This window comes from Hypanus sabinus, chromosome 18, assembly GCF_030144855.1.
Source record: "Hypanus sabinus isolate sHypSab1 chromosome 18, sHypSab1.hap1, whole genome shotgun sequence".
NCBI classification, from domain to species: Eukaryota; Metazoa; Chordata; class Chondrichthyes; order Myliobatiformes; family Dasyatidae; genus Hypanus; species Hypanus sabinus.
The window spans coordinates 47,994,953-48,022,729 of NC_082723.1; the positions used below are offsets into that span (position 1 = coordinate 47,994,953).

A 27,777-nucleotide genomic window follows, 5' to 3' on the forward strand; every position below is an offset into this window, starting at 1 on the left:
TTTTATTTTCTCTTATGAGGTGCATTACCAAAATACTCCGTCCATCTGCTCCTGCTCCGGCCCCCTTGTCAAATTTTAGAACCCTTTGTGGCCCACAAGTCAAAACGTTTGCCCACCCCTGACCTAGATGGAATATCAGTTGTTGTTCCTGTGGAAATTGCAGTAAGGCAAGGGTTAAAGACAATGTCCAGGCAAGAGTAGCCTGAGACAGTTGTAGTCTTGTGAGAACTTTGAAATAACACCACCAGAGACACCTCGGCTGACTACAGACAAGATAGGCTGGGATAACTGCGGAAGTGTGTACTCAAGCCAGATGAGTGATGTCTCCATAGTGAAGCTTTTCTAGAAAGATCTCGCTAAAGCATTGCATTCCTTTACCCAACAGGAGGTGCCTGAGACAAACAAGATAGGAATAATGGAAAGATGTGAAACACATCCAACAACTAAGGGACAATTGCTTGACAAACTTAAAAATATCATTGGCTGTCAGTGTGAAGATTCGATTGACTTTTAACAAATCTATTGTGAATGGATATTGATCTTGCAAGTAAGGAACTCAAACGTATATAATTTAATAAATGTTCATTATCTGTAACTGTTAAGCCAATTCTGCATAAGAAACAGTTTTCTGTCTTGCCTTCAGAACATTGTGGGTGACAGGGGCCATGCTGTTCTCCTTGTGCACAAGTAAATTAAAAGGAATGTTTGAGTCATAAGAGTCTGTGTGTTCTGGGCTCAGTTATTTTGAATACCTTATCTTACTTCAGAATCAGAATCACAAGAAGGTTTATTATCACCGGCATATGTCATGAAATTTGTTAACTTAGCAGCAGCAATTCAATGCAATACATAATATAGAAGAAAAAACATAAAAATAAATTATAAAGTAAATCAATTACAGTATATGTATATTGAATAGATTAAAAATGACGCAAAACAGAAATATTATATATTAAAAACGTGACATAGTGTTAATGGGTTCAATGTCCATTTAGGAATCTGATGGCAGAGGGGAAGAAGCTGTTCCTGAATTGCTGAGTGTGTGCCTTCAGGCTTCTGTGCCTCCTACCTGATGGTAACAATGAGAAAAGGGCATGCCCTGGGTGCTGAGGGTTCTTAATAATGGACGCTGCCTTTCTGAGGCACTCCTCCTTAAAGATGTCCTGGGTAATTTGTAGGCTAGTACCCAAGATGGAGCCGACTAAATTTACAACCCTCTGCAGCTTTTTTCGGTCCCGTGCAGTAGCCCCCACCTCTCCCCCCATACCAGACAGTGATGCAGCCTGTCAGAATGCTCTTCATGGTACATCTACAGAAGTTTTTGAGCGTTTTTGTTGACATGCCAACAATTCTGCTGACATTTTATTATTGGCGATGATAGTTATTTAAGGTTCCACTGAGATGGATAACCTGTGATGATCGCCATGGTAGACTAGGCTCCTCATACTTGAACAAAGGACCGAGTCAGCTGCTGGAACACAAATTCCTTCCTCAATGGAGTAGTCAAGGTACACCAACACCTTAGTGCCAACAACTAGGAAAGCTGTAGCATTAAAAAAAAGACAAGACTGCCGTGCTCCAGGTTTCAGTCCCACACGAGGTTGCCGTGGACCACATGGTCTCCGACACAAGCTGTTGCCAAGGTCTGAGTGGAGTCCTGCACGTGGTGTTGCTGTGGTTCAGGTTGGGTCCCACAAGAAGCACAGAAAAATTTGGTAGATGTGTTGTCAAAAATAAAGAATTTCAAAATGTGTGTGTCTGTGTGCCTGTTTGCGTCCTGATTGTCTGAGTGTGAATGGTAGTGTGAAAGCCCTCTGTACAGTACCTCTAAAGGAGTCCAGTAGCACATAAGTTTGTACATCATGGACCTCAAAGCATTAAGCATATTTCAAAATGTATTGTATGGTGGAATCGACTAATTGAGTGTCTGTATACGTGTGTTAGAGCAAGAAAACTTAACAAGACTCTAGGGTGGGACTGAGCTTGTTAAACGTAGATGTGAAATGCAAAAATGGCTAGATCAATCTTGTAAAAAAGCAGAGGAGGTGCACAAAAGTTAAAGAAGGAAAAGGCTTGGAAAGAACAGATGAAGGATAATAATGTCAACTTTAGTGTTTGAAAAGAAACAATTAGCACTAGAATATGATGACAAAACTAGATATTGTACCCCTGGCTTCACCAGACATAGTTTCAACAAGGCTCATGGTGTAGATTAACATAAAAAAGTGTCAGACAAAAAACAATGACATTGATAAATATGCAGAACCCAGGTGTAATTGTGAGAAGTATCTAGATTTAGTCTACAAGCAGGGACACCCATCTTAATAAGTGTCATTGTACAGAAGTTACATCCTAGGTTAAAGAAAAACATACATATGTGTTACCTGCGTGAGATGAGAGTTAAGTGAAATTGTGACTGTTTTACTATATTGCCAAAAGTAATTACAAGATCAAAGAATAAAGCTGTTAAGAGAAATTGGGACAATACTTGTGTAAGACTTCACGGCTGCTTCATTATAGCCTCTGGGCAATATTGTACGTTGCTTTAAGAGTATTGCAATAGTTGCCTTATACAATTTGAATATTATTTTAATTTATAGCTTTGATTTACTTTCAACCAAATTGATAATGGCCAAATTTTAGCTACTCATTACCAGATTGACGTCTGTTTAAAATTTCATTGTAAACCTCAGGTTTAATATTATCTGCTTAAAACACATACAGTTCGCGTGACCCACTTGTGACTGGTAATGTTTGTTTTTAACAGTGCAGTTACTTAGATAATATTCATCTAAATGTATGAGTTTTACAGATCGTGATCTAACAAATGTGCAAATGGGACAGTGGACACAATAAGGGTAAACATGGGAATGTCCACAAGGGGTATATTTCTGTTTGTGGACATCCTGGCTTCCACCGATACTAGCACTACAGACTATGGAGCTGACTTCAAATGATCTATTTCTAAACTGTGCTTAAGAACTGGTATGATTTTAATTCTGGCCATTGTAAAATGCCACCTGTCATTTTTCTTTGATGGCTTTTTTTTCTCTCGAACTGATACTGAAAATTGATCGGAAAACTTCAGTGGATATGTGGAGAGTGCACATCATACGACAGCTGAAGTGGCAAAGCCACCTTCCTTCCTGTTCTGCTCAAGTAGCTGAACCTCCCTGCCTTACAAAAGCTGCATGCTTGCAGCCAGTGCATTGAATCCTGTTATGCCTTAGGAGTAGCGCATGAGAACGGACAATTATGGAAACTACATGGGCTTCTCAATTCTTCAGAACTCTGATAAAACATGGTAACTAACTATGAACCTTTTCCTGCTTTTAAATTACTTACTGCAATTGCCATTATAAACAATGTGGCTCATATTAACGGGAAGGACGAAATAACTGGGGGGAACAAATGAGCTGACACGTTTGTTAAAAACAGCAAGAGCAATTATTTATGGCCACGTAGTACTCCAGTGTGATCCGGCCTGCCTATACTTCCCAAATTCCTTTGATGATCTCATACAATTACAGCGTGATCCATCAGAAGTTGAAAGGATTTTATGGACTAAAGCAAGACTATAAGTGATTATGGGTATAATCAAAACTGAGAAACTTGTGACCAAAGCAAGAAAAGTAGCAGCATCTGTTTGATTTGACAGGGACGTAATCTGGAAATACACTAACTGATGGGCCCTCCCCCGGAACTCACTTGTACGTCTCAAAATGGCCATTTATGCAGTTACCTAAATGTACGGACAGTGATTATGCACTCGTTCTATTGTTTGTTATCTCCATGGGTAGAAGTTTATCCAACTCAGAGAAATGATGCTGTAACTGTTGCTAATTTTTATTATCTGAATTTATCCCCAGATTTGGGATCCGTGAGAAAATCTCAAGTGATAACGATCCTCACTTTATGGGTAAAGTTATAGAGAAACTATCAAAATCTTTACAGTGTAAACATCATTTCATTTGCCTTTACACTGTCCATCATACAGGGCAGATAGATGAATGGAACCCTGAAAAACAAGTTAACTAAATTGTGTTATGAGATTGAGCTAAAGTGGACTGATGGACTGAACTCTTGATCAACTGGTCCATACTGACCACGTGTCCCAGTTGCCCATGTGCGCCCAAAGCTATTCAGACTCATTCCCCACCACCCAACCCCTGATCACTTAGCTAACCAAAGCCTCTTAAATGTTGCACTTGTACACACCTTGACCACTTCCTCTGGCAGCTCATTCCAATTACTCACAGCCCTCTGTGTAAAGAAGTTACTTTTCCTATCTCTTTTCAGTATCTGTATCTAGCCTTGTATCTGTATCCACTAATTTTGCACTCCCTATTCCTGGGCAAAACACTATGGACGTCAACCTTATCTGAAATCAACTTGATTGCATCCTTGTAAATCTCTCGGCACCCTTTTGGTACATTGGCCTTTATAAATCAAAGTATTGAGTATAAGATTTGGAATGTTTTGGTGAGGTTGTATAAGGCATTGGTGAAGCCGAATTTGGGTACAGATGGAGTGAAATCAAGCAGGCTTTTTCCACTGAGGCTAGGGGAGAAAATAACCAGAGGACATGGGTTAAGGGTGAAAGGGGAAAAGTTTAAAGGGAACATTAGGGGTGGCTTCTTCACACAGAGAGTGGTGGGAGTGTGGAATGAGCTGCCAGATGAAGTGGTAAATGTGGGCTCACTTTTAACATTTAAGAAAATCTTGGACAGATACATGGATGAGAGGTGTATGAGGGATATGGGCCAGGTGCAGGTCAGTGGGACTAGGCAGAAAAATGGTTCGGCACAACTAAGAAGGGCCAAAAGGCCAAAAGGGGGCTCTAATGTTCTATGGTTATATGGTTCTGTGGCACCTTCTCCAGCTTGACAATGTCTTTTCTAACTTGGTGACCAAAACTGTACTCAGCAACAATTTAAATAATTGCAACACAATGACTCTCCTCTTAACCGTGATGTCCTGACTGATGAAAGCCAGCACTCTAACTGCCTTTTTCATCACCCTCACTACTTACATGGCCACTTCCAGTGACTTTTGCACTTGTACTTCCAGGTGCCTCTATTCCACAACACTTGTCAATTCCTTGACATTTACTGTATCAATCCTACCATAGTTTGACTGTCCAAAATGCAATCATCTTGCACTCACCTAAATTGAAATCCATTCGCTATTTCTCAGCCCACTTTGCTAACTGACCAAGATCTCATTGCAATTCATTTAACCTGCTTCACTTTCACTGAGACTCACTAACTTGGTATCAGCAAATCTGCTAATTGTGCTAAGTGCATTCATATTCAAATCATTTACTTAAATATTGAATGACAGAGGTCCCAAAACTGACCCCTGGCACCTCACTTGTCACAAGCCTTTAGTTAGAGAGTCAACCTTCAACCATCAATCACCCTTTGCTTCCTATTACTGAAACAATTCTGAAACTATTTCATCAGCATCTCCTCAATTCCATGCAGCCCAAGTCCCCAGATCAGCTTGTCATATGGGGCCTTATCAAAGGCCTTACTGAAGTCCATATAAACACCTTCCATTGCCATGTCTTCATCTATTCCTTTAGTTACCTCATATGAGATACCCGAAGGATTTTCACGCACAAAACCACACTGACTATTCCTGATCAGGCTGAGAGCTGACTTGCGGCTTCTTCAAGAGATAGCTCAGTTCATCAAATCCTACCCACATTACTTGTTGTCAGCAGATTGGTTAATGCTCGAAAGTTGTTAATGGAGAGCTTGCAGTTTCGAAGGCAGAAGTGAGTAAAGGAAAAATCAAGGCAGTTAATGTAGTGTCAGCAGCAGTTAGTGATAAATAGGTCTACCAATCCCATGGTTAGAGTCCCAGTTCACTTTCTTTGCTAATATCTATGATAAAGTGGTACATAGTTTTTAATAATGGAGGCTGGAAATGCAGTTAGGAGATCAGCTTGATTTACTCAAGAAAACCAGGAAAAATCATTGCAGAAGTAGCTACATTTGTACTCATGATAGAACAGCTGGTTATGGTCCGTGTTCCAACAGGGCTGAGTTATGAAATACTTTAGAAGAATGAGGGGTGACCTCATTGAAATCTATCAAATGATGAAAGGCCCCGATAGAGTGAGTGTGGAGTGGATGTTTCCTATGGTGGGGGAGTCTACAGCATCTCCAGATTTTCTCGTGTTTGTAATACAGAGAAAAAGATTCAGGGATCTTTCATGTCACTGAATCCAGAACGTTTATGGCCCTGCAAAGCTGGCTGAATGTAACAAGGGACTTAATTTTGTGGTCATTTACCTGGGAGAGGTCAGAAACATTGGTTCACTTATCCTTCCAGTGCAGATCATTGAGCAGGTGAGACCCATCCTAAATTGTGGACCTCTTCATCTAGCACCTCCACTCTATCTACCAAAAGTGGAAATTCCCAGTGGCCAAACAGTTTAATTCCAATTCCCATTCCCTTTCTGATGTGTCAGTCCATGGCTTCCTCTTGTGCCAAGATGAGGCGTTCCTCAGGGTGGAGGAGCAGCACCTTATATTCCATCTGGGTAGCCTCTAACATGATGGTATGAAGATTGATTTCTCCTTCCAATAAAAAATCTTTTCCTTCCCGCTGCCTTCTTCTTCTGTTCCCCACTCTGGCCTCTTATTTCTTCTCATCTGCCTATCATCTCTCGTGGGTCCCACCCTCCTTCCCATTTTCCTATGGTTCACTCTCCTCTCCTATCAGATTCCTTCTTTTCCAGCCCTTTACCTTTCCTACCCACCTGGTTTCACCTGTCACTTTCTAGCTAGTCTCTTTCCCCCACCCCCATCTTTTTATTCTGGCATCTTCCCCCTATCTTTTCAGTTACGAAGAAGTATCTTAGCCGAAAACGTCGACTGTTTATTAATTTCCATAGATGCTGCCTGACCTGCTGAGTTCCTCCAGCATTTTGTGTGTGCTACTTTAGATTTCCAGCAGCTGTGGGCTATCTTCTGTTTATAATAGTGTGTGATTAATGAATGGATGATCACTTTGTGAGTATTTTGTGATCACTCGGTCAATACTTCAGAGAAAAGTGTAGCATCTGTGGCACTTGTGGAACATCAAAAGTGACAGAAGTTATTGGCATGACAGAGTTATTGCTGATAATGAAGATAACGAGGAAAAGACACAGTCATGAGATTCAGAATTCATTTATAAACTGTATTGTCAGTATAACTTCCTGCTCAATATGCTGCATCTGCATGAAGATGTCAGGCCATAAAAGCCTGAAACATTTACAGATCAGTGGGAAGAAATCTATCTCAGAAAATTTTGATGGAAATGGAGTGTACTGCCGGCAGTTGTTTTTTGTGCGACATGTTGTTCAGGAAAAGAGCTCAAAGCGTCCTCTGCTTCTGAGTTCTCCAGTTTTGCTGTCCCTAAGACCTGACACCACTGATTACTTTGAATTTCATCACTCCATCTTCAGCACCTATAGCTCCCATCTCAGTAAGTGACTGGTACATTTTAGTCAACTGGCATCTCTCTTCAAAATTACGGTTTATGTGCGACTCGTGGAATGAGCATAACACATATCAGATGTAAATCTCTTTTATGTCATGAATCTGTACTTTAAGTCCCTGATCGAAATATACTCAGACAGCCTACCATGCTAACAGTTTTGCAAGATCGCCCTGCTTGCACTCTCTCTCTCTCTCTCTCACACACACACACACACACACACACACACACACACACACACACACACACTCACACACACACACACACACACACTCACACACACACACACACACACCTGTGAATAGCATCCCTTAACCATGTGAACAACTGTGCTTGCTTTACTGTTACTATATTGGAATGATAAAAATTGCATTATTTTGACCAATTTGACACAATCTGCAAAAATTCGATACAACATGCTATATAGCCATTTTTAATTACAAAGACAGATGTCTGAATTACATACTAATGTTTGCAAGCACATAGAGTTATTGTAAACTACCCCATTTGAAATCATGTAGAAACTGGTGCTTTAAGAAAACAGTTTGATGCCCCATTAAGTGAAACAATGAATAGGATGGTAGGGTAGTAATTCAACATGCACCCTAGTATCATTAGATTTTTCTTCCATTCATCTTTTGATTTTCACTCTGTCATTTGGAGCTGTAATCTGACAGAATGCCAAAGAAGGCAAAGTTTATTATTCTTACTCCACTGAATGACAATGTACGATAACCAAGGAGAATGACCACTGTCACAGCCATTATTCAACAACTTCTTTTCTGTATTTGAAAAGATTGTGAGTGAAGTACCTTGATTGCTCCAGTAGAGATTTGGATTTCATGAAGTCTTCGCATGGTCCCATCACGATCAATGAAATATGAAGAGGCGAGCTGATGAAGGGCCTCTACACTCTGACTGGCATTTGCTGACTTTCTATCTAACTTGCTTTTGTCCATATACATAGTAAGTGCTTCCTCTCCTGCAAAGAGAGAATAATTGAAACTTTAGCAAAGGTTACCAGCAAAAGATAAAGAATATCGTCATACATGTCAATAAACATGGACAGCACTTCTTCTACACATTAGTACTCTACGATTCCATGTGATGGCACCATTGTTTTAGCAAATAAATTCAATTATAAAACAAATGTTTTTATTCAGTTTTAAAAATAAGTATTTTTTCACTAATGCTTGTGGAGTTGATTGTGACAATGGTAAGCCCTCCCTTCAACAATGCACACACCTGTGGAATTTATGTCAGTCAGTAGGAGTAATCTTCAAAGTACTCTTTAACCATTATGGATACCAGAAAATTTTTGTCTGCAATGACAGATGAGCCAGGTAACCTTACAATCATCAGGCTGCTTCTCAATTAGTTAAGAAACAAGGCAACTTGTAACATGCCACGAGTGAACAAGACATTCTCTGAGTAAGCTTGAAGTACAGCAATAACACAAATGCCTTCTTACTCTGCAGAAACAACATTAGGTTTCTCTCTAGCCCAGCTGAAATCCAGAAACACAAACAAACTTGCATAGCTCATAAGCCCATAGCTCATAAGCCCATAAGCATGGGCACCCCATGCATGTTAGCCATGAGGGAGTCAATTCAGACTTCCAAGTCCCGTTGCATCTCTGATTTCTGAATTTGTCCACATTTATAAGACAGTCTACATCTTTATTCTTTCTATCAAAATGCATAATCACACACTTCCCTGTGCTGTACTCCATCAGTCACTTCTTGGCCCACTCTCTGCCAACTTACAGTAAGTTGTAAGAGAATTTCATAGATGGTGACGACAACTCCCTGACCTTTACCATAGCCATAGAAAGGGATAGGAATAGACAATATGGGAAAGCATTTGATTGGGGGAGGGCGAATTATGATGCTATTAGGCAGGAGGCTCGGAGCGTTAGTTGGGATTGGATGTACTCAGGAAAATGCACAATGGAAATTTTAGGGAACACTTGCCTGAGGTTTGGGATAGGATTGTCACACAGAGGCAAGGAAATGGTGCTAGGGTGAAGGAACTATGGTTGACAAGAGATATGGAACATCTAGTCAAGAGGAACAAAGAAACATGTTTAAGGTTTAGGAAACAAGGATCAGATAGGGCTTTTGAAAGTTACAAGGTGGACAGAAAGGAATTAAGAATGGGCTTAGGAGAACCAGAAGGGAACATGAGAAAATCTTGGTGACAAGGAGTAAGATAGACCACAAAGCATTCTACATGCATATGAAGATCAAGAAGAAAACTACAGTGAGGGCAGTACTGATCAGGGATAAAAGAAGACCATGTGCCTGAAGTCACAGGAGAAAGGGGAGGTACATAATGAATACTTTGCTTTAGTATTGCCCAGTGAGAATGACATTGAAGAATGTGAGGTCTGTGTAGAACAGGCTGATAAGCTGGAAGAACATGTCAACATTAAGAAAGCGGATGTTCTAAAACTCTTGAGAAATAGTAAGGATAAATAAGTCCTTGGGGGCAGATGATATAGCTCAGATTACTATGATAAGCAAGGGAAAAGATTGTTGCACCTTTGGCAATGATTGTTGCATTCCCACTCGCCACAGAAGTAGTGCCAAAGGTTCTGGCAATGGCAAATATTATTCCTTTGCTCAAGAAAGAAATAAGGATAATCCTGGGAATTATACACCTGTGCGTCTTACATCAATGGTAGGCAAACTATTGGAGAAGATGCTGAGAGACAGGATTTACAAGTATTTGGAGGAGCACAGTCTAATTAGGCATAGTCGACATGGCTTTGTGAGGGGTGACTCATGGCTCATGAGTTTGAATGAATTCTTTCGGGAAGTGACAAAACATATTGAGAAGGTAGAACAGTGGATGTGATGTATATGGATTTTAGTTAGGCATTTGTCCATGGTAGGCTCATCCATTAAGTCATGAGGAATATGATCCAGGGAAAATTGGCTGAGTGGATTCCGAATTGGCTTGCTCACAGTAGGGTGGTAGTAGATGATGGAGCATAATCTGCTAGGAGATTGGTGACCAGTGGTGTTCCACAAGGAACTTTTCAAAGTCCTTCTGGAAATCCAAGTAAATAACATCCACTGTCAGACCTGCTTGTTACCTCCTCAAGAAATTCTAGCAGATCCGACAGCCAGAATCTTCCCTTAACAAAACCATACTAACTTCATCTTATTCTATTATACACTGAAATTCAACCACTCTAAAATCTTACCGCTCACTACGGTCAGGATTACTGGCCAATAATTTCCTGCCTTCTGTCCTCCCTTTCTTCTTTAAAAGATGTGTCACAGTGTATGTTCTGATTGTGTTCAGTGTCTTTCCTGACTTAAAAACTCATAAATCCTAACACCTGATGTCAGCTTTTGGAAGGAGCTGTCCAAATAATCACACTCCCCTATCCTTTGCACAATGCATTGAATAGTGACTTTATTCTTTCAAAATATTTGGACAATCCTTCTTGAAAAATCACTGTTGATTCTGCTTTCACTTCCCTTTCAGTTTGTGCATTCCAAGTCAAGAAAACTTGCTGAGTATTTTCTTTTAAATCCCCAATTTGGATTTTGATTGGATATTAACCTAAAACTTTTTTCTCTGGTTACCGACACACTTCATAAAACATACAAGAAAGTAAAGCTATTACATGTTTGCTGTCTACCAGTGGTCCAAATGGTATTGCAATGAAACAATTCCGCAGACTGGATATTCAGAGTGACTTTCTTCACCAGATCCATCCTGTTAAAAGGATTTTAATATATATATTTACTGAGCATGCTCAGGAAGCCAATACTCTGGTCTGTGGATTTATGATTTTCCCTTGCCAGTTCCCATGCATCCATGTTTTAAAAGACCTTCTGCTCAAAATATGGTATTGGTCCTACTTATTCACAGATATGTGTTGACTTTTATTACAGCTTCCATCAATCTCTGCTAAGAGGCTATGCCGTGTCTTATCTGAGTGTCTCAATTGCTCAGAGTAAATGTCACCTTTGTAGTATGTACCTCTTCACTTTCATTGTGTGGGTCATTCCATTTCTATGGTCAGTACACAAGTTTAATGTGCATTTCGAGCTTTGTCCAACCTTGCTTAGCCTCAGTAATAAAAATACACATGTTCAGGGTTAGGGTTAGTGGTATGGTCGGGAGATGAGGTGAGGGGCTGGAAGGGAAAAGGAGGGGAGGGACCTGGCCAGGCCAAGGTTTGTGGGGTGCAACGGTTAGGGTTAGGTTTAGGGTTGGGAGATGGAAGTTTATTGGGGACTGACGGAGAATGAGGGGATGTATGGCAGGGAGTAAGGGGGACCTAGCGGGGAGGGGGGAGCCTGGAAAGGAAAGAGAAGGGGATTTGACCGAGAAGGTTATTGTCTGGCCTGCTTGGGGAGCGGTTGTTCTGGAGCACCATATTGCTGTACTTCTACCTGTGTGAAGGGCTGGGGTGCCACTTGAATTGGACTGCCTTGGGTGGCACAGGGGATCTATCATAGTGGAAGTACGGAGCTATATGTGAGTTCAAAAACGTTATACCTCCCCTGCTTTGCATAGTTTTTGGTGATCTCTTTTGTATCTGGGTGCGTGGGAGTCTTATTCTGGATTAAATTAACAGGGAATATGTTGTCTTATTCTCAAGGCTCTAATTTTATAGCTCCAATCAGTATTTTTAGGCCTAGTTATTAGGCTTAGTTTAGATCTATTAGGGAGTAGGTATATTTTACGGGCTTAGTAATTAGGCTTCATTTAGACCATTTGGGGAAGTAGGTTTGACATGATTCAATCCATTTTCTCTCTAATCTTTTTCTTTGAAGGCTTGAGCAGTTCATGTTAGTTTCCAGGCCCAGGATCTCCAAAGACTGGATCCCATGCTTCTGGGTCTGCTAACAGGTCTGTTCTGGTCTTCCCTCGCAATATTACTGAGGTGCCTTGTTGCCTGACTCTCAGACTGTTGCCTGTCTCCCTTTTGTATATGTTGTGGCATTGTCTACACTGAACTGCAGAAACTATGTTCTGCTGTTAAAGTTATTCTTTATTCTACCTGGGCCTACTTTCTGTAGCTGAGTTGATAATATGTTTAATATAGTTGATAATAAACTTGCACATAATAAAGTTAATAGTAAATTTACTTTGAACTTTGTAATTTATGGGAGAGTGAGGAGGAAGGGAATGCATTCTAAATCAGAAAGTGCTTCCCTGAGCTAACGATCCAGAATGCTAGTTCAAGCAGTTCAATTCACCTTAAGAAATCTGGATTGTGACCAAAAGTGCTGAGTTACAGTTGACAGAATTCAGATGGGAATTGCAAATGTTTCTGCATATTGTGAGCATCGGTCAGCACAATATTGCACTGGCATAGGCTCACTTTTTATTGTGTGGATTCTGGTTTTTGGAATAAGTCAACCAGGTGACCGTGAATTAATTAGACAAGCAGCAGGAGGCTTGAACTATTTTGATAGTCAGGCCTGATTTTAATGCTTTTAGAACTTGTGCATGCTGTTTCCTGCGATGATTGGCAGCTTGTTGGCATACCCGATTTAAAGCATTCTGTCCTCTTTACAGTTAAGTGCCCCCCGATTCTTTAAAAAAATTTCCGTGAATTTGACAATTAGATTAAATTCTAAGATTTGTGAAAGCTTGAAGAAGCAGATATCACCTGTTTCATTGGAACTAAAACATTTAAAGTAAATATCAGTGCCTTTCCAGTGTGCAAACGAAAGGCTGCAAATCATGGCCTTCATACTGACAGGAAATGGCATCAATTTGCCATACCCCTGTTGAAAGGAAAAGAAACATGAATCTCCACTTGAAAACTTGCAGATAATAAAACATCTAAATCCATTCGCCCACTGTTCGAAGAACATTTATTGTCAGTCTTATGACTTTTCAGATGATGGAGATTATTGATCTTTTATATTGGTCAGGTGAGCAAGCCCCATTTTGAGTCAATGGTACTTAATGGTACTTTAACAAAAAATATTGTTTTTGGATGTGATGTCTCTCCTGAGTCACTGTTCTGAAAGTGATAGTGAATAATCTAGATTTCAGATAATTGGAGAGTGAATGTGAGAGTCTTATATCCTTTTGCTTTGTTGAGTCACTGCTCTTGTATCATTTAGTACTTCCAACAGATAACATTAATGGGCTTGGGTAGGTACACCTGCCAAGTGCAAGTGCTTGGGTAATTTGACTGTAAACTTTCATTTGCACAAGATTTCTGGCAAATTTCCTTGAGAATCATTAAAAGATCATCTTTCTTCTTGTTTTGATAGATTATAGAAATACAATCCATTACACTCACAAAATAATCACAAAGCTAAAGATGTAATTGAAGGTATTCAGGAAAAGAAGCAGATGAGAGGTGAAAGAACAACAGAAAGAATTCCATGCACCGTGATGCTCCAGACCCACTCACTGTCTCCACCAACAAACACTCCCTTTTTCATGGCATTTTCCCAATGCAGCAACAGGAGGAGCAACACTTGTCACTTCATTTTGTTCCCTCCCCACCATCTGGGACCCATAAATTCCTTCCAACTGAAGCAGTGATTCAGTTCCATTTCTTTCAATCTACTGTGCTGCATTTGACAATAGACAATAGGTGCAGAAGTAGACCTTTCGGCCCTTTGAGCCTGCACCGCAATTCTGAGATCATGGCTGTTTGGTGCTCATGATGAGGTTATCTTCTACACTGGAGAAACTAAAAGCAGTTTGGGTTACTGTTTTGTGTTGTCCACAAGGAAGATCCTGAGATGACCAGTTATCTTCAGGTTAATTCTCCATACCACTGCCTTTCTGACTTCTCAGTATTTGCCTTATTTTGCTGTTCCAATGAAGCGCAACAACCTCAAGAAACAGTACCTTATCTAGCATTGAATTCAACAATTTCAGGTAACTGGTCTTTTCAGTTTGTCTAAGAACAAGCTGCTTCTGAAGGGAGATCATGTATCTGTAATGTTAACTCAGTACTTCTCTCTCCACAAATGCTGCCTGAACTGTTGGCCATTTACAGCACTTCTTTTTCATTTCAGTTTACTAGCAACCATGGTGTTTTATCATTTATCATTGCACAATTCACTTTTGTCTGTTCTTGTTTATCATAAATCTCCCTCCAATAAGTCATATAATAAACAAATAAGCTCCTTGACTTACTGCTGATCATCGGAGTTCATGTTCAAAGTTGAAAATAAACTTATTATCAATGTCAACATATGCATCCCTGAGATTATTTTACTGATTGATTGAGTACAATGGGGAGTAGGCCCTTCCGGTTCCTTGAGTGTTCCCCAAATTTAATCCTAATCACGGGATAATTTATAATGAACAATTAACCTACCAAATAGTACATCTTTGGACAGTGGAGGCAACCCGGAGCCCTGGAGGAAACCCGTGTGGTCCCTGGGAGAACTTCTTGCAGCAGTGACAGGAATTGAACCCACATCGCTGGTGCTGTAAAGTGTTATGCTAGCCACTACGCTACCATGCTGCCCTTTTCTTTGCAGGCATTCACACCACATATAAGAAACATAATAGAATCAATTACTGACCACACCCAACAGGACGGATAAACAAACGATGTGCAACTGCAAAAAGAAAGAAACAAAGAAATAATAAAATAATGAATTAGCAATAAATATCATGAATATGAGATGAATCCTTGAAAGTAAGTCCATAGGTTGTGGGAACAATTCAGTGATAGGGCGAGTGAAGTTGACTGAAGTTATCCCTTTTTTTTCTCTTTTTTTTTGGGGGGGGGGTTTCTTTTTTTTCTCTTTTTACTTCTTTGTTCATTAATGTTCTGAGTTTGAGAGGTTATATATTTTTATTATTACATATCTGAATGTCTATTTAAACTATTAATTATGTACTCTCAAACATTTTGTATTCATGTTTCATTTATGTTTGTTTAAAACTAATAAAAAGATTTAAAAAGAAAGAAAAGAAGTTATCCCTTCTGGTTAAAGAGCCTAATGGTTGAGGGATACTAACAGTTCCTGAACCTGGTGGTGTGGGTCCTAAGGCTCCTGTATCTTCTTCCTAACTGCGGTGGTGAGAAGAGAACATGCTCTCCTCCTGATTATTGACTTCAGGAGGTTTCCTCCTCCTGAATTATCAGCTCCTTGGTCTTGCTGACCTTGAGTAAGAGGTTGTTAATGTGGTACAACTCAACCAAATTTTCAATCTCTCTCCTATACGTTGATTTGTCAACTCCTTTGAATTGGCTAACAGCATTGTGTCATCCTCATACTTAAATATGGCATTGGAGCTGTACTTAGCCTCAGAGTCATAAGTATAAAGTGAATAGAACAGAGGGCTAAGCACACAATGTGATGTGCCTGTAGAGATGAATCTGAACAGATTGGGGCCTGCAACTGAGGAAATTAAGGATCTAGTTGCACAATGAGGTATTGAGGATCAAGTTTTTTGATTAGTTTTGAGGGGATAATGGGATTGAAGGCTGAACTGTGGTCAATAAAGAGCATCTTTGCTGTCCAGATGTTCCAGGGTTTGAGTGAAGAGCCAATGAAATGGCATCTGCTGTTGACCTGTTGAGTCAGAAGGCAAATTCAAGTGGATTCAAGTCACTTCCCAGACAGGAGTTGATATGTTCATCACCAACCTCTCAAAGTAGTTCATCATAGTGGATGTAAGTGCCACTTGACAATAGTCATTGAGGCAGGTTATGACTTTCTTTTTAGGCACTGGAGTTGAACCAGGTGGGTACCTCAGATTCCCAAAGTAAGAGGTTAAACAAATCCTTGAACACTGCAGCCACTTGATCAGCACAAATCTTTAGTACTCAGCCATATACTCTGTCTGAGCTGCATACATTTTGTGGGTTCTCCCTCCTGAAGGATGCTCTGACTTCAGCCTCAGAGACCGATATTAGGGGCTGTGGGAATTTGTGAAGTTGTCTCCATGATTTGACAGTCAAAGCAAGCATAAGAGACACTGAACTCATCTGGGAGGAAATCTGGTTGTTAGCTGTGTCATTTGGTTTCCCTTTGTAAGAGATGGGAGGATTCAAGCCCTGCTACAGCTGTCAAGCATCCATCTGTGTTTCAAGATAGGTCCGGAACTGTCTCTTCACATCAGTCAGCTTTCTGGAGATTGTACCTGGACCTCTTGTATTACACTTGGTCACCCTGAATGCTACTGACCTGGCCCTCAGCTGTATGTGGATTTCATAGTTCATCCAAGGCTTCTGGTTGGGGAAGACTATTATTTTGTCTGGACACATTCATCTATGATTGTTTAAATATAGTCTTGACAATTGTATTTGTTCAGATCCTGTTATGAGTCCTTGAACATGGCTCAGTCTAACAACTCAAAGCAAACCTGTAGCCATTCCTCAGCCTCTCATGACCAGCTCTTCATTGTCCTTTCTTCTGGAGCTTTGCTCTTTAGCCTCTGCCTGTGTGCAGTTAGGAGGACAGCCAGGTAACCAGACTTCGCAAAATACAGTCTAAGCATGGAAAGGTAGGCATTCCTAATTGTAGGTTTGCAATGGTAGAGTGTATTGAGATCCCTGATACTGCAGGTTATAAGATGATGATAATTGGACAGAGATTTCTTCAAACAAGCCTCATTGAAGTCCCCAACAAGGATTTGAAAAGCATTAGATAGGCTGTTTCTTGTTTGGTGTTTGGCATCTCTTTGGCAGTTTGTAAAATGTGGCCTGGATCATGGAGAACTCTCTCAGTGAGTAGAATGATTGGGACTTAATTATTAGATGTTCCAGGTTGGGGAACAAGAGTGCAACAATATTGCTGCATCTGAGCACCACCAAGAGATTATCATGAATCACAGACCCCACTTTTTGCCCCCTCTGAATCAGCAGCCTGGTTCATTTAGTGTATTGAGAAGCCCTAGGTGTGATCTCCGAATCCGGTGTGCCTGGAGTGAGCTATGTTCCGGTGAAACACAGAACGCAGCAGTTCCTCATTTCCTTCTGAGACAGCAGTCTTACCCTTAGGTTCTCAGTCTTCTTCTCCATAGACTTTACATTTACTAATAAGTTACTGCATAAAGGAAACTTCATACCCATTCTTTTCAGTCCGGCTTGGGAGTCCTCTCCTCCTCCCTTGTCTTTTGGCCATGGTGATGTACCTTTGTTCACTTAATGGTGCCATACCTGCATGCTTGAGAGTTAAGTCTGCCAAGTCCTTCAGAAGATTATGAAATGGCTAGTTCTTTGAGAGAGTTCAAAACTATGTTACTTAAACGAAAATTACAGGGCTGCAGATTGCAGTAAGAGTAGCTCAGAAGAAGTACATTTAGAAATTTTGTAAGCTGTCTGTAACCTGTTGCCATGTTTCACCAGCAGCATTGAGCATCCCAGTACATTAATCCCATTTAATCTCCCCTGTTTTATCAACCCTCTTTCCCCCACTTATCATGCAATTCTGTCACTCCCCGACACTCTTCAGATCATTTACAATGGCCAATTACCCTACCTACCATTTAAATCTGCTGTAATTAAGAAGAATCCCACCCCCTCTCAGCAGCACTGTCACCATGTGCCATTCAGTCTTTCCAACACTCAGTCTGATCATTCCAGCTGTTCTCCCCATTTCTCTCCTCTGCAGCAGCTTCAAAACAAGAGGAGCAGGAATCTCAAAATCCTCCCACCATTCAAGACACTCATGGGTGATCTGAAGCAGGCCACATCGGCTTTTCTTTGCCAGTCGCCCATCAGTCCAAATTCCTTAACATTTATTTATTTTATCTTCAAATACCACCACGAATACAAACTTCACAACCCACTGCAGTAGAAAATTCCAGATGTTCACAATCTTCTGTGAGAAAATGTTCGACTTCCAACTTTTCTTAATTATGATTCAACGATTACTGACCGGAAAAATAAAACCCATTGGTTTCTATCCAGTGTGGCCTAACCTGTCCAGTATTTCCGACCTTTTGTAGCTATTTCACATTTCAAGCATTAAAGATTTTATTTTTGCCTCGGGGATATAGTTTTGATACAGAAAAAGATGCTCACAATGGAGAGTTCAGCAAAGGTTTCCTGTGTTCGTTACGGGATTCAGGACTGATATACGTAGAAAGGTTGAGAGAGGGACTAATACTAATTGAAATTTAGAAGAATAATTGGCAATTGGTTTGTTCAGTAACACATACCAGATACGAGAAAAAGCTTTGCTTTATCTTCTATCCTGAAAGACCATTCCAAATATAAATACATTGTGATAGTACAAAAGGCAGAACATTAACAGAATTCAGAATCTATTGTTACAATTACAGAGGCAGTGCAGTGCAGGCATATAAGTATGGTACAAGGGGTATGACGAGACAGACTGAGAGATCAAGAGTTTATCACAAGCAAAAAAAAAATAAGCAGATGCTGGAAATCCAAGCAACACACACAAAATGCTGGAGGAACTAAGTTGGCCAGGCAGCATCTATGGAAAAGAACATAGTCAACTGACTGAGACCCTTCGTCAGGACTGGAGAAAAAAAAAGGCAAATGGTCAGATTTAGAAGGTGGGGGGGTGGGGAAGGCAAGAAACACAATGTGAAACTGGGAGAGGGTGAGGAGTGAAGTAAAGACCTGGGAAGTTGACTGGTGAAAGGGAATCTAGTAGAAGAGGAAGAAAGAAAGAGGAAGAGTGGAAGAAAGAAAAGGGGGAGGAGCACCAGAGGGAGGTGATGGCCAGATAAGGTGAGAGAGGGAAAAGGGGATGGGAATGGTGAAAGAGAAGAGAAGTGGGCATTACCAGGAGTTTGAGAAATCAATGTTCATGCTATCAGGTTGAAGGCTATCCAAATGGAATATAAGGTGTTACTCCTCCAACCTGAGTATGGCCTCATGGGGACAGTAGAGAAGGCCATGGACTAACATGTCAGAATGGGAATGGAAAGTGGAATTGAAATAGGTTGCCACTGGGAGATCCCACTTATTCTAGCGGACGGAGGGGAGGTGCTCAGCGGTGGTCGGGGTCTCACCCATATTCAGGAGGCCACACCAGGAGCACTGGATACAGTAGATGACCCCAAAAGGCTCGCAGGTGAAATGTTGCCTCACCTGGAAAGACTTGTTAGGGACCTGAATGGGAGTTAAGGAGGAGGTACAGGGCAGGTGTAAACACCTGCACAGCAGGTGATCAAGAGTTTTTTTTGTTATGCAAGAGGTGCAAGAACAAAAGGAAAGATGCTGGAAATGAAAGTAACACACACAAAATGATGGAAAACTTTGAAGGGTTTTGACCCGAAATGTCGACTGTTTATGCTTTTCCATAGAATCTGCCTGGCCTGCTTAGTTCCTCTGGCATTTTGTGTGTGTCTGTTCAAGAGTCTGCTAAGAGTGTTAGAGAAGCTGTTTTAGAACATGATGATGCGTGTTTTCAAGCTTATGTATTTTCTGCCTGACGGGAGGGGGGAGAAGAGAAAATCACCAGGGCGTGAAGGGTCTTTTATTACATTGGTTGCTTTCACAATGCAGGGGGAAGTGTAGATGGTCATTGGAGGGGAGACCGGTTTTCATGATGCAGGGAGCTGTGTTCACAACTCTCTGCAATTTCTTGCCTCCTTCAGCAGTGCACTTGCCATATCAAGCTGTGATGCACCCAGATATGATGCTTTCTATGTTGCATCTGAGGATCATCAGAGGCATGCTGAATCTCCTTAACGTTCTGAGGAAATCAAGTCAAGTCGCTTTTTACTGTCATTTCGATCATAAACTGCTAGTACAGTACACAGTAAAAACGAAACAACGTTCCTCCAGGAACATGATGCGACATGAAACAACACAAAACTACACTAGACTACAGACCTACACAGGACTACATAAAGTGCACAAAACAGTGCAGGGCAGTACAATAATTAATTAATAAATACTTAATTAATAAACAAGAAAATAGGCACAGTAGAGGACAAATTTCAATATAATAATAAATGATGTAGGTCAAACATGAGGAAATCTGCAGATGCTGGAAATTCAAACAACACTCACAAAATGCTGGTGGAACACAGCAGGCCAGGCAGCATCTATAAGGAGAAGCACTGTCAACATTTCGGGCTGAGACCCTTCGTCAGGACATGATGTAGGTGTCAGTCTAGACTCTGGGTATTGAGGAGTCTGATGGCTTGGGGAAAGAAACTGTTACACAGTCTGGTTGTGAGAGCCCGAATGCTTCAGTACCTTTTGCCAGATGGCAGCAGGGAGAAGAGTTTGTTTGAGGGGTGTGAGGGGTCCTTCACAATGCTGTTAGCTTTGCGGCTGCAGTGTGTGGTGTAAATGTCTGTAATGGCAGGAAGAGAGACCCTGATGACCTTCTCAGCTGACCACACTAGCTGCAGCAGAGTCTTGCAATCTGAGACGGTGCAATTCCTGAACCAGACAGTGATGCAGCTGGTCAGGATGCTCTCGACACATCCTCTGTAGAATGTGGTGAGGATGGGGGAGTGAGAGATTGTCTTTGCTCGGCCTTCGCAGAAAGTAGAGATGCTGCTGCGCTTTCTTGGCAATGGAGCTGGTGTTGAGGGACCAGGTGAGATTCTCCGCCAGGTGAACACCAAGAAATTTGGTGCTCTTACAGATCTCAACAGAGGAACCATTAATGTTCAGTGGTGAGTTATAGCTCCCCACTCTCTTGAAGTCAACAACCATCACTTTTGCTTTGTTCACCATATATGTACTGTGGCATTTTCTTAGTTATAACATCAACGTGATCTTATTGCTCCACTTAAGAGTCTAAAGAAACATGAAACAGTGTATGCCAGGCGCAGGCTTTCTCTGATTTCATCTGCTACCTATGTGGAGTTTCAATGTTTTACCTGTGATCATGTGGGTGCTCTCCAGGTCTCTAGATCCCCAAAACATCCCAAAGACATGTTGGTTAATGTTAATTTGCTACTGTAAATTATTCCTAGTATCTAAATGAGTTGTAGAATCTTGTGAGGAGTTGATAGCAATGTGGGGAGAATATAATTGGATTAATGTACGATTAGTATAAATTGGTAGTCCACGTATAGTGAAACTTGGTGAGTAAAAGGGTTTGTATATGACTTCATCACTCAATAGCAATACACACCTATTTAAGATAGAGATGAAGAGGCATTTGTACATTGAGAGAGTTGTGAATCTTTCAAATTATTTATCCCAGAGATACGTAGAGGCAAAATTACTAAATCCATTCTAGACTGAGTTTTACGGAATTTTGTTCCATGTGGGAGCCAAGAAATGTGGTGAAGAGACATAAAAGATGAGCCAAGGCCAAGGTCAGATAGCCATTAATTTACAACAGTGGAGAAGTTCAAAAGAACATAAGGGCTGTTATGCCCTTTAGAACAGGCCTCTTTATTACCCTTATGCCAGAAGAACAAAGGATTTTGATGTTGTTGTGCTTGGTCCTGACAGAAGATGGAGGTGCTAACTTTTCTCTTCCTCTTTCTAATATGCTGAATGCTGTCATTATTTCCAATTTTTGTTTCTTGAGTTCCAGTATCTGTAGTATTTGGTGTTTTAGGTGTCAGGCATGGAAGAAATACAGGAAACCTACACACTGAAAGAGCAAAATTCCTTGCAATTATACTCTTATCTATTCCTCTGCTTCACCTGAGATTCCTTGAGGCAATGAAAAGACTACAAGACTATAAATTGGAAATAAAAACAGAAGCAGGAAGTGCTGACAATACTTAGCAGATATGGGAGGATCTGTGGAGAGACCAAAGATGACCTTACATCAGAACTGGCTAGCTATCCGAAGTCTGTTTAAAGAAAATCAATCAATCAATCAATCTATCTCTCTCTCTCTCCCCCCCCCACCCCGCAAAATATTTGGTTTTATGGTGCATTCTGTAGTAATGGGCATGTGCAAATGTGTACATGTTGTTTGTAGTTCAGTTAAGGTAGATATTTCTGCTTACAGTATTATGTAATATGATTGTAACTACATTGTGGGGTGCATCACTTTCTAGTTCATGTGGTCTTAAGTTAACTTTAAGGGTAATTAAGATGGGATGTCCTGGTGCCTTAAAAAAACGGGTGGATTTCTCTCAGTAGAGGGGGGAGTGCGGGGAGGAGGAAAGAAGAGAGAGGTGGAGGGGAATGGGGAGCGGGAGGAAGGGAGGGAGCGATATATATAGAACTGCCAAGAGTTCACACTTCACAAAGTATGGAGCTATTACTGTGTGTTTCTGGCAGATAACTTTTCATAAATATAGCCAGTTTTCTATTTGCTAATGTTCATAGGTTTGTCTTTTTGATGCACTGAATAAGTACCCTCGCGCTTAAGTGCTAAGCGACTCCAGTCATCTTTTCTTTGTCCTCGCCTATATATCGTAACAGACTGACAAGCCTATATGTAACCAATGGCTCCTTTTAATTTTGCAGGTTTTTGAAATGGGTGATTTTTACCTCCTGCTGAGAACGGAATCCTCCATGAGAGAATGGAAAATGGGATTAGCCACATTACCACTATCCAATTTGGCAGCACTGGCATTAAAGCATACATAACTAATCGGATTGAAAATGTGGGCCAGATCAATCATGGTAAATCTTAAGGGAGTTTTACCATAATTGACCAACTACAGATGTTATAGAGACCAAATAAGACTTCTCTCTCTGTATTTATCACTATTATAATTTTTTTTTCTATTTAACAGCTTTAGGGTAATCTTCAACCTGAGCAAAAATGAACTCGACCCGACTTGCCAATGACAGAATTTTTTGTCAATATCAGGGAATTTATGGTTGATTTGTCACATAGTTTTATTATTGAAAGTGCTTCATAAATAAGAAAAAAAATACAGTGGATGGGTAGAACTATGGAACAGAAATGATTCTATCTCACAATTCAAATGGTAATGGTCCATGAAATATTTGAATTATCTGATGCAAAGATTTCACTCTTACCTATTACTCTGTATGACTTTAGATAAACAGAGGGATACTGATCATGAATTTTTAATAGATATAAAAGATAATGGCAAGCATCACTTTCTTCTACCTGTCTCAAGGTTTGCAAATCTGTATGTGATAAGAAGAAATGGCACTAAATAAAATGAGTGCAAGCTCATTGGCGTCAATATCATCTCTGTATGATAGGCATAACTTCATCTACATGAAATACTGTCATAGGAAAGCAGTATCCATCGTTTGAAATTCCCATCCAGACCATGCTCTCTTCTCACTGCTGCCATCGGGTAGAAGGTGCAAGAGCCTCAGGACTCGCACCACCAAGTTCAAGAATAGTTTCTACCCCTGGACAATCAGGTTCTTAAAAAAAAGGGGATAATTACCCTTGCTTCCCCCATCACTGATATGTTCCCACAGTCAATGATCTCACTTTAAGGACTCTTTATCTCATTATCTCATGTTCTCATTATTTATTGCTATTTATTTATATTTGCATTCGCATAGTTTGCTGTCTTCTGCACTCTGGTTGATCTTTCATTGATCCTGTTTTAGTTACTATTCTACAGATTTGCTAGGAATGCCCATAGGAAAATGAATCTCAGGGTTGTATGTGCTGACATATATGTACTTTGATAATTTACTTTGAACTTTGATTATGCTGCCTTCCCTTCTGATTCAGTTCATAATCCAAAACTGCAATTCAGCCAGAGCTTAGAAACTATTTGCCACCTCCCTGAATGACTTGAAGAGTACATATATGGAACCAAACCACACGAGGTCCCCAGTTCCATTCCTGACCTTTGTTGAGTTAGATGAATGACCTAAACACACATTGGATGGGTTCTAAAAGACCAATGTATCTGAGGGGTTTGCAGCACCAATGTCACCCTTTATAAACTACTGAGGAGAATTTCAGTGTGGAAATGGTTAGTTTTCAAACTCAGCACAGATGAAGCCAATAAAATGTGATTTGGTCTCTCTTTTCAGGTGCCCTGATGCATTCATGGTTGGTGAGCCCTACTTCCACCCAGCAAGGCAGGTGGGAAAATGCCTTTTAAGCATCTGCAGGTACGAATTATATGCAGCTCCTGTCACCAGTCTGTAATAAAGATGTGACGGTTTAATGATTGGGTTAAGTTGTTCTCCAATCTTGCCAACCACCTGAGCTACATATTTCCCAAATTATTTCCAAGGTGTGACTATGCTGTAGAGTGAACAAGGATGTTGTCTGGGATGGAGCATTCTGTTAGAACAAGAAACTGGCTTTTGTTTTACCTGGAGTGGAAGAAGGCTGAGGGATGTCCTGATTGAGGTTTGTAAAAATTATGAGCAAGATAGATGGGTAGATAGACAGAATCTTTCTCCAATGGAGGAAATATATAAGCCAAGATGGAATAGGTTTGAGGGGAAAGGTAGGCTTATGGGGGCTCTTTTCAACCAGAAGGTGGAACTCGCTGTCTGAAAAAGTAGTGGAGTCAGATTTAAGTACTCCAAATGTAAGTATTTGAATCACCAGGTGGCTATTGACCCAAAGCAGGTAAATGGGACTAGTGCAGGTAGATGCAATGTGTGACAGATGTAGGTATGAAGGTGACAATGCACAGGATTAAAAAAAGCTGCAGAGGGTTGTAAACTCAGCCAGCTGTATCTTGGGCATGAGGCCACCCACTATCTAAGAAATTTTCAATAGATGATGACTTCAACTTCTATATTAAGGACAACCAACACCCAGGACATTCTCTCTTCTTATTGCTGCTATCAAGGAGCCAGAAAAATCACACTCAATATTTTAGGAACAGCTTCTGCCCTTCTACTATTAGTTTTCTGAATGTACAATGAAACCACAAATACTACCTCACTAATTTTGTTCTCTTTTTGTAGTAATGTATTTCTTATTGTAATTTATCACATTTTTATGCACAATGTCCTGCTGCCACAAAACAACAAATTTCTAGACATATATTAGTGATAATAAACCTGATTCTGATTTTGATTTTGAAAAGAAGGACAAACTTCACTTACCACTGATAACCCACACCTAAATGTAATCTAAATTTTGCTGCATGCGTGCATTAGATGCCTTATTTACAAAGTCCAAAATGAACTTATTATCAAAGTAGATATATGTCACCATCTTTTCTTGGGGCATACTCAGCAAATCTATAGAATAGTAACTATAACAATATCAATGAAAGATCAACCAGAGGGCAGAAGACAACAAACTGTGCAAATGCAAATATAAATCAATGGCAATAAATAATGAGAACATGAGATAATGAGATAAAGATTCCTTCAAGTGAGATCATTGATTGTAGGAAGATTTCAATGATGGGGCAAGTGAGGGACGTTATTCCCTTTTATTCAAGAACCTGATGGTTGAGGGGTAGAAACTGCTCTTGAACATGGTGATGCGAGTCCTCAGGCTCTTATACTTTCTATCTGATGGTTGTGTAAGAAGAGAGAAAGACCTGGGTGGTGAGGATCTCTGATGATGGATGCTGCTTTCCTATGACAGCATTTCATGCAGATGTGCTCAGTGGCTGGGAGGGTTTTACCTGTGATGTACTGGGCTGAATCTGCTACCTTCTATTAGATTTTCCATTCAAAGGCATTGCTGAGGAATTCAAGCAATAAGTTACAACATTTGCAACAACATGACCAAGCATTTTATTTACTGAATATGTATTTATTTAGCAATCATACTCATAAGACACAATGTGAAACATATGTTAATCTCTGCTGCGTGTGTGATTTGCAACTTGAATGTGAGCAGATCTCCAGTGTTCAGACACTGACAGGTTACACATGAGTGAGACTGAGAGGGAGAAAAGACAAAGGAGCTGCTGCTTATTTTGTTGTCAGAGTTAAATACCAAACAATTAATGTTTTCAGAGGAGCTCAAGTTTGTTCTCTTTATCACCTTTTGTGTCAAATAACGGAAATGCCATGATTGGTGTTATCCTGCCTTCCTACTAAGTATCATTAAACATCCCTTCTTCCACTGTTAGTCTGCCAGCGTCACCCACGCTAATGGTTTAATTACAAGTTCTTGGAAACTGTGCATATTAAAGAAAGCCGCTTTTGAGGCAACTTGCCACATTTTACTTTCCTGCCTGAACCAAGTATTAATGACTTGATTGAAATACAAGGGAACACAAATGTTGTCAACGTTGATGCACAATTCCGTGTTTCTATATTTAGCTGCTACAGTCGCAGGGTGTCGTGTCACATGAAACAGGCTACTAATTTGTAGAATGTGGAATGACTGCTTATTCATGCAAATGAAAGTTGTTATATTTAGAATTTACAGGCACACATGAGTAAGGCTGCTAATGCTGTTGCTGGATTTGAACCTGGATCAACAGTTAAGTATTAATTTAAGGTCAAGGCCAAAAGAGCCAAGGGTGAGATGCGGAAAATTTTATTTACGCAGCCAACTGGATGTCACAATGCTGCAGCTAGTAGAATCGTCACTTCACAGCTCTAATGATCCAGTTTTCTTCCTGACCTCCAGTGTGTTTCTCATCAAGTTCTTCCTAAAACCGCAGAGATTTCTTCTGAGCTCATCCCAAAGGTGTTCAAATTGGTGGGTTAAGTGACTGCTATAAATAGCCTCTAATCAATGGATGAATAGAAAAGTCTCGGAGGAATGGACAGGACTATGGTGCGAATAAGTGATTAGTTCTGACAGAAACATCAGCATGATGCGAAGCTAGGGCACATCATCAGTGATGTTACCTGGGGTTGTCAGGTGTTTCGGGTCTTTCAACATCATACATCTTTGCCCAGGTGACCCAACCATGGTTGATCAGACCCCTACCTGAACCCTGGCAGCAACCCAGGGATCTACCCTCTTTATCCAGAGCCATCTTGGTGTTTTCTCTGCTGCAAGAAGTGGGTCTTCTTCTTCTCCCTCCCGTGATTCCATGTGCAGAGTATACTTTGCCGAGTGACTGGCCTGCAAAGCCATGACACCTGACCTCCACGGGCCAACACTTTGCTCTCCAGCCTCTTCTTTGGCAGTCGTTCTTCAGATCCTCATACTTGGCTCTTTTCTGCCTGTAGGCCTCCTCCGTGCGTTCTTCCCACGGCATGGTAAGCTCAAGCATTAGAACTTGCTCCGATGAGTCGGGCCACAACACAATGTCGGGCCGCAATGTAGTCTCTGTAATGTGGGCCGGTAACTGCAGCTGTTTTCCCAGATCTGCTTTTAGCTTCCAGTCCTGCGCAGTGAAGAGCAACCCGGTTGCTTTCTGGTGTTTGGTTGGTCTTTCCCCCTCTTTGACAAAGCAGATGGTATTCTTGACCGACTTGTTTTCTGGCAGATGTTAAGGGTACATCAGTATTAGGCAGGAGTTAGGGAGAATATATCTGGAGCAGCAGATAATCAGCAGGTCCACACCTGATGTGGGAGTTTCTTA

General features: G+C 40.7%; 1 protein-coding gene across 2 annotated transcripts in view; it reads right to left on the bottom strand.

The window, feature by feature from the left end:
• Nucleotides 1-27,777, bottom strand: part of brinp1 (bone morphogenetic protein/retinoic acid inducible neural-specific 1) — a 417,096-nt gene that overhangs the window by 91,910 nt on the left and 297,409 nt on the right. For both annotated transcript variants that reach the window (XM_059994295.1, XM_059994296.1), the window contains exon 4: nucleotides 8,307-8,476. In XM_059994295.1, the coding sequence (XP_059850278.1) occupies nucleotides 8,307-8,476 (170 nt within the window). The remainder of the gene's footprint in view (nucleotides 1-8,306; nucleotides 8,477-27,777) is intronic.